Here is an 8,122-nt window from a genome sequence, read left to right as displayed (position 1 = left end):
ACTGACTATACTACTTTGACTGAACTCTCCAGTCTCTTTAAATCCTTTTTTACTTTCAGTTGTTTAATGCAAACTTCACCTGAATCTTTTGTTAAATCATACGAGAAAGATACATAAAGACAGTTAATTATAAAGGAGAGTATATAATTGCCATGCAGCAAACCTCTCTTGCCACCACGACTATGAATCTCTTTCTGCTTTGCTGTTAGACTTGAACAGCATCACCAGCAGTTCTCAAGAAGTGCTTAGATTGGATGCAGAAGATGAATTCAATTCTAACTAACATTGAGTTCACTTACTTATGTTATAAAGGATGGTTTTACTAATTCGTGTAATAATAATACAGATTATTATGTTTAGGTATGTGTGAGGTGTTAATCAGGGAAATTTGGATAGTGTCTGGATAATCTGTATATTCTAGATTAAGTTTATTTTGAGTATGAGTCATGCTGTCATAATTGACCTAAAATAAAATGTCTGAGATTTGCTTCAAAATAATTCTGGGGTAGTATAATTCTGGGTTTGTTTCTTGGGGAGTTGGTGAAGCAGTTTAAACCTTTGTTAATAGTTATTGACGCTAGATAATGGGTATTTGAGGATTTATTATATTTTCTCTGCTTTTATGTATTTTTTGAAATGTTTCATCCAAAAAAAAAAGAAAAAAAGAAGAAGTGGTCTTGTGCATGTCAATTTAGATAATAATTTACAAAGCTCTGTCTCTATCCTGAGTAAGTTTTATTGCTTTATGTCATGGGCTTCATGCATATTTATATAAAAAGAGGTAGGGTTCTTTCCTATTATGGTCCTTGTTGTAGGAGTTTACTGAAATACAAACGATATTTTTTGTATCTTTTTACACATTTCTTTCTGTGCACATGTTTAAGATATGTGCTACCAGAGGACACAGAGATATATATTAATCTCTAATCATATCCTAGTAAGGAGCTTAAGGAAAATTAGTCCTTAAAATATGTTTAATATACCACTGTCTACAATACGTACAAGAGGGTTACATTTTAAGAAATTGGAAAATGCAAAGAAAATTCTTAGGGGGTTTCTCTCATAGATTTAAAAACTTTTTATACTATTAAGTAAGATTTACTTTTTGCACATTCCACACTTATTATTCCTTAATTACCATAATTACTTTCCATGGACAAGCTTTGAATAGATAATATTTGGTTCTGCCAGTATTAGAGTAAACACTGTTATTTTTGCACTTTGGGGCATTCCTAGTCCTTTTTGGAGAGTTATTGTATCAACAGTAATGGTAACAAGACAATTTCAGTGTAAGAACAAGTGACACAAGACCTTGCTGACATGAAAAACTCTAGTTAGATTAGCAAAATTCAATTTGCAGTTTTAAAGCATTGTGTAACTTTTTATTCAACAAGTAATTGATATTATGTATCTACTTAATATCTGCTATAAACCAGCTATTGCTACAGATGCAATGTAGACCTCACCTTACATAATTTCTTTCTGCATGCAGATTAATTTATTGGATAATGATGGTCAAAATATATCAAGCTCTTGTATGCCAGTCACTATGCTTTATCTCCATTAATGATGAATATAGCTGTATTTGTTGAGCCTCGGCTATTAGTTTCTATTTTGTAAGTGAAAATTGAGACCTGGAGCCATGAAGTAGCTTGGTCCAAGATGATAACCATAATCTGAGAATTTGTTGTTTTTTTATTGAGATGGAGTCTCTTCTTTTTTTTTGAGATGGAGTCTCTTTTCCGTCGCCAGCCTGGAGTGCAGTGACTCCATCTTGGTGCATTGCAAGCTCTGTCCGCCTTTCGGGTTCAAGTGAATCTCCTACCTCAGCCTCCTGAGTAGCTGGGACTACAGGTGTATGCCACCAAACCCAGCTAATTTTTGTATTTTTACTAGAGATGGGTTTCACCATGTTGGGCAGGCTGGTCTCAAACTCCTGACCTCAGGTGGTTCACCCGCCTCGGCCTCGCAAAGTGCTGGGATTACAGGCATGAACCACCGTGTCCAGCCAGCTGAGGTTTTTAATTCAGTGAAGCTGCTGACTTGGCAACTGTATTTTTACCACCTTTGCAATATTAGTGTTTTTTTGTGTGAAATTGTATGTAGTATCACTTGGCAAATCATTTGTGAAAAATTTATTTAAAAATGGAAATAATATGTACCTAACAGATAAATTTTAAAATTCGTTGGTTGAAGTTGGAAACAGTGGTTGGAAGCATTTGATCTGTTCGGTCTTAACGCTTTGCCCGCCTGACAGTTGCAGTAATACCTCCCCTAGACTCTTGAAATTCTTAAAATATCTGTTTCAATATGATGTTTTTAAACTTTTTTAAAACTTTGGGCCAGTTGCGGTGTGTCATGCCTGTAATCCCAGCACTTTGGGAGGCCTAGAGGGGAAGATCATGTGAGGTCAGGAGTCCGAGACCAGCATGGTGAAATGCTGTTTCTCCCAAAAATGCAAAAATTAGCTGAGCGTGGTGATGTGTGTGTGTAATCCCAGCTACTCGGGAGGCATAGGCAGGAGAATCGCTTGAACCCAGGAGAGAGAGGTTGTAGTGAGTCGAGATTTCACCACTGCACTCCATCCTGGGTGACAGAGTGAGACTCCTTCTCAAATTAAAAAAATAAAATAAAATGAAACTTTACTGTGCAAATAACAGCCGTAGAGAGGATGGTAGGTTAAACTGTGAGAAACTTTTAGCCTGTCTGTGAAATGAGCATTAGAATGCAGGTGGCATAATCAACCTTGGGCAAAATAAGGAGCATCCTAAAGACTAAGTTTGTAGATTTTAAAGGATAGGTTACTGGTATCTCCATGGTCCTGTATTATGGTAGGCCTAGTCACCTGTGGCAAAAAGGGGGACCAGGAGAAGTTTCTACCCAGAGACATGTTGTATCATTTATCTCCTGCATATGAGCCCAAGTGCAGAAAGAATAATAGAGTTCATCTCAAATTGGAGTTTCCAGGGTGTCACTATGTATGTAATTTATTTCACTTTGAGTAATGTTCAGTATTCAAGATATGTTAATTCCACATTTTGTTAACATTTGTCTATTGATGGACATCTGGATTATTTCTAGTTTTGCCTAATGGGAGTAAGGAAACTCATCAACATATCATAGAGCTTCTGTGGATATATGCTTTTATATCTCTTGGGTAAACACCTCTGCACCTCTGTTACTTTGAAGGACAGCTCCATAATGTTGGCAATGTGAAATAATTTTTATGCAAACCCCCATAAACTCTACAGGGGATAAGTGAAGGAATAACATCCTGAAGAAGTGGTGATGCATGAGGAGTAAAAAAATTTTTAATGTAAAAATTTTAGGGATTATGATATATAGTTTTTTCATTTGATGTAAAATGATTCACGTCTTTCAGATTAACCAAGCTACTCATGATCAAGCAGTGGTGCTACAAAGTGCTCTTCAGAGCATTCCTAATCCCTCATCTGAGTGCATACTTAGAAATAAGTCAGTACGTCTTGCTCAGCAAATATCTGATGAGGTTAGTATGAAATTTTGACAGTTCTGGGATCCTGAATGATCTCTTCTTAACACATAAATAAATTAAGCTATGAGAATTTGAGGCTAACTATTGTAGACCCAAAACACTTCAGTCTGTAACTCTATTTATTTATTTAAAATTTCATAAGGTTATCTTTGACCTGATAGCTGCTAATATTAATAGTACAGCTTCAGTGATTTTGAAATTTTTAAATAAGCTTTTTGTGTTATAATTTACATTGCACAAACTAGATCAAATAAGTTTTAGTATATGTTTAAACTGCTCACACAAGCTCAAGGAATAGAATGTTTACATTGGCTCCAGAAGTTTTCTTGTGATGTTTATTCTCTTAAATTTTACATAAATGGAATCGTATACGTTGTACCCCTTTGGGTCTGGCTTATATCTATCAGCAAAATTGTGAAAGTCGTCCATGTTGTTATATATGTGTGTAGCTTATTTCACTTTGGGTAGTAGTCCATGTATGGTTACTTCACATGTTGCTAATTCATTCATGTGTTGATGGACGTTTGGATTATTTGCAACAGTCTAGTTTTAACTGTTGTGAATAAAATTTTTAGGAAGCTCATCAAGTCATAGTGCTTCTGTGGACGTATGTTTTGTATCTCTTGGATAAACATATTTGCATAGCATGACTAAGTAATTTGACTGTTTTATTTTAAAATTTTATGAAAATAGGATAAAGCTATATGAGACTTGAACCTGAAGCATACTTTGTGGATATTGCCGTATCTTCCCTTCATATGGGAAGTCGTTTTTTGACTTAATGTTATGATATTAAAAATGAGACTAAGGGAACTTTTGTCTTTAAAGGCAGGTCTGATGATGTTTACTTTTACTGCCATTTCCACTTCTTTCACAAAGAGACATGTTTTGTTTTCCTGCTTATTCACTTTAACATTCTGTCAGCACTTTTAATTATTTCTTTCTTTTCTGCAGGCTTCAAGATATATGCCTGATATTTGTGTAATTAGAGCTATACAGAAAATTATCTGGGCATCAGCATGTGGGGCATTAGGACTAGCATTTAGCCCAAATGAAGAGATAACTAAAATTTATGAAATGGTAAGAATTATTACAGAAATCGATTTTAAAATGTTCCTTGATTGTACATGTGATTAAATTTTCATCATTTCTGTCACCTTATAGACCAAGTCGCTTGTATCTAATAGTTTAAAATTAATTTCTACTTATAAATATATATGTGTAGTACATATATATATGTACTTATAAATATGTAGTTTTATTTTGAAAATAAAATAGGAGCCTGCCATGAGGCAGCTTTCTTTTCCTCCTTTTTAAAAAGACTTCTCATTGACTCAAATATAGTTATACCGTAATGAATCCACCTCTCCCCATTTTCTTTAGTTCTTCATTCTTCATGATTTTGTCGTGTGTAAATTTTTGGTTAATTGTCTCTTTGGGAATTATGGCATTTAAATTTTACTTGGCATCGGGCACAGTGGCTCACGCCTATTGATCCCAGCACTCTAGGAGGCCGAGGTGGGCAGATTGCCTGAGGTTAGGAGTTTGAGACCAGCCTGGTCAACGTGGTGAAACCACATCTCTCCAGCGGGTGAGGGATGGGGAAAGGGGGGAAATTAGCTGCACGTAGTGGCACAGACCTGTAATCCCAGCTATGTGGGCAGCTGAGGCATGAGAATGACTTGAACCCAGGAGGCAGAGGGTTGCAGTGAGTGGAGATCATGCCTCTGCACTCAAGCCTGGGCAACAGAGCAAGACTCTGTCTCAATCAATCAATCAATGAATTTTACTTGGTTCTTTTAGAACACTCAAAAGCAGGAAGAATGTCTACCATTTAGGTATTATCACCAGCCTTCTGGTACATTAAGCAAGCTATTTATAGAAATAAGACTGTGTTTTTTGCTCTTTGACATCTATGGTATTTACCTACCCCTATAGAACCCTGATGGTCTCCGTTAAAATATACATTAGTGGGTTTAAATATATGTTAGTGTAGTTAAAAGGAGAACGTGAGTCATGGCATTATACAACTTCCCTTTTTGGAATAGTTGAATGGTTATTCTGTTCCAGATATATAAGTCTTAGTTACATTTTGATGGATAGTGGCAGATTAAAAATTATTAGCTGCCTAGTTGGTTATGTTTCAGGTTGCAGAAGTCTTCCATGGGCTTCCTGAACATTTGTATTATGATTGATTTTTGAATGAAATGACCTGTAGGTAGGCTCTACGATAGAACTAGTCAAAGACCCAAACCACAGTGCCAAAGTGATTCTGTAGTAGCAGTTATGATTCAAGCAGATCACTCACATCCAGAAGAACATAAAAAGTGAGGAGTACCTATCATCGAATGTGCTTCTTAAATCCCACTTGGAGTATATCCCAAAGAGCTTCTGTAGCCACAAGTGAAGAGTCTGAGGCTGCATGGTCTTTACCGAGTAGGCAATTGTAAATGGTAACTAGAGAGTTTGTGAATTACCTCTTGAATATGTCTCTAGGTAACTTGCTCCTGATTCTAATTTTGCAGACCACCAATGGAAGCAATGAGCTGGAGGTGGAAGATGAACAAGTTTGCGGTGAAGCACTGGAAGTGATGACCTTATGTTTTGCTTTACTTCCAACAGCATTGGATGTACTTAGTAAAGAAAAGTCCTGGCAGACCTTCATCATTGACTTACTATTGCACTGTCCAAGCAAGTATGTGATTTTTATATTTAATTTGAAGGAAAGCTTACCTTACCATTTCAAGCAGAAATGAATGACTTTTAAAGAAAATTTTTTCCAGAAGTGAAGGAAGGAACCCTTTTACTTGCCCATGTAACACCTTGAAGTGTACAAGAGTTTTTTAAAAAACATGTTTCCACTTCACCTAAACTTTTGTCTCTGCAAGATGCCAGCACTGATTTATTTTTTTGACATTTCTTATTGTGGTAAAACATGTAATTATATACATAACACAAAATTAGCCACTTGAACCTCTTTTTTAAGTTAGCTTTGTTCATTGGCATTAATTGCACAATATTGTGCAGTTATGACTGGCGTATGTCGAATGATTGCAATATTGTGTAGTCATTACTGCTTTATCTCAAAAATATTTTATCACCCTCAAAATATTTTTTCACCCTCTAACAAATTCTTTTGATCAATGACTCCCATTTTCACTATCCTCCGATCTATAGTAACTTAAAATATTTATTCAGTTTCTATGCGTTTACTATTTTAGGTACCTCATATAAGTGGAACCACACAAATTTGTGCCTTTGTATCTAGCCTGTTAGCTTAGCATAATGTTTTAAAGATTCATCTGTGTTGTAGCATGGTCAGAACTTGATTCATTTTCAGGGGATACTCTCTTGTATGTGTATACTAGATGTTTTTATACATCGGTCTGTTGATAGACACCTGGATTATTTCTACCTTTTAGCTATTGAGTATTGTTATTGTGAATATTACTATGAGCACGAATCTCTGAGTTCCTGTTCTCAGAGCTGTTGAGTCTATTTCTAGAAATGGATATGCTGGGTCATAGGGTAAGTTGTGTTTAACTTTTTAAAGATTGGGTGAACTTTTTTAACATTGGCTTCAGCACTTTACACTCCCAACATCACTTTACAGAGGCTTAAGTTTCTCCACATCCTCTCCCACACTATTTTCACTTTTGTTAATGGCCATCCTAATGTATGTAAGATGGAACCTCATTGTGGTTTATATTTACATTTTCCTCATGACTTAACTAATGTAGTGATATTGAGCATCGGCTCTTGTGATATTACTGGTCACTTGTATATCTGCTTTAGAGAAATGTGTATTCCAGTTTTATACCATTATTGAATTTGATTAATTTTGTAGTGAGTTTTGTATACATTCTGGATATCAATTCCTTATCAGACTAATGATTTAGAGACATTTTCTCCTATTCTCCAGGATTTATTTCCACTCTGTTGTTAATGTTCTTTTAGGCACAGAAGTTTTTAATTTTCATGAAGTTTATGTCTTCTTTGGTTGCCTGTATTTCTGTCATCCTCAAGATAGAAATCGTTGGCAAATCCAGAGCAAAAGATATTTTCTCCTACATTGTTTTCTAAAATTTTATATTTTATAGTTCTTAATTTTACGTCTTTCATCCCATTGGAGTTGATTTTTGTGAATGATTGAAGCCAAGTATCCAACTCCATTCTTTTGAATGTGGATATCCAGCTTTCCCATCATTATGAATAGAGTGGTCTTACCCCCATTAAGTGGTCTTGGCACCTTGTTGAAGATACAAGGGATTGTTTCTAGGCTCTAAAATTACATTCCTTTGGTCTATATGCCTGTCCTTAGGCCAGTGCCACACTCCTGATTACTTTAACTTTGTAGTGCATTGGAATGTAAGTCCTTCGACTTTGTTGGGGTTTTTCTTTTGTTCGTTTGTGTTTTGGTTTCGCATAGGTTTTTATTTGTTTTCGAAGTTATTTAGACCTTTCTAGGTTCTATAGAAATTACATAAATTTTAAGTTGCAGATTGCATTGAATCTCTCTCAAAAGACTGATTGCCGGCTGGGCACGGTGGCTCAAGCCTGTAATCCCAGCACTTTGGGAGGCCGAGACGGGCGGATCATGAGGTCAGG

General features: G+C 35.8%; 1 protein-coding gene across 1 annotated transcript in view; it reads left to right on the top strand.

The window, feature by feature from the left end:
- The window catches only part of LOC108523504 (probable ubiquitin carboxyl-terminal hydrolase FAF-Y), a gene marked incomplete at its 5' end in the record, with an annotated part of 21,763 nt that overhangs the window by 386 nt on the left and 13,255 nt on the right, over window positions 1-8,122 (top strand). The window contains 3 exons of the mRNA XM_017864146.1: window positions 3,383-3,508; window positions 4,469-4,594; window positions 6,040-6,209. Of these exons, the coding sequence (XP_017719635.1) occupies window positions 3,383-3,508; window positions 4,469-4,594; window positions 6,040-6,209 (422 nt within the window). The remainder of the gene's footprint in view (window positions 1-3,382; window positions 3,509-4,468; window positions 4,595-6,039; window positions 6,210-8,122) is intronic.

This window comes from Rhinopithecus bieti, unplaced genomic scaffold (assembly GCF_001698545.2).
Source record: "Rhinopithecus bieti isolate Rb0 unplaced genomic scaffold, ASM169854v2 scaffold_75914, whole genome shotgun sequence".
NCBI lineage: Eukaryota > Metazoa > Chordata > Mammalia > Primates > Cercopithecidae > Rhinopithecus > Rhinopithecus bieti.
This window is presented reverse-complemented; position numbering and strand designations above follow the sequence as displayed.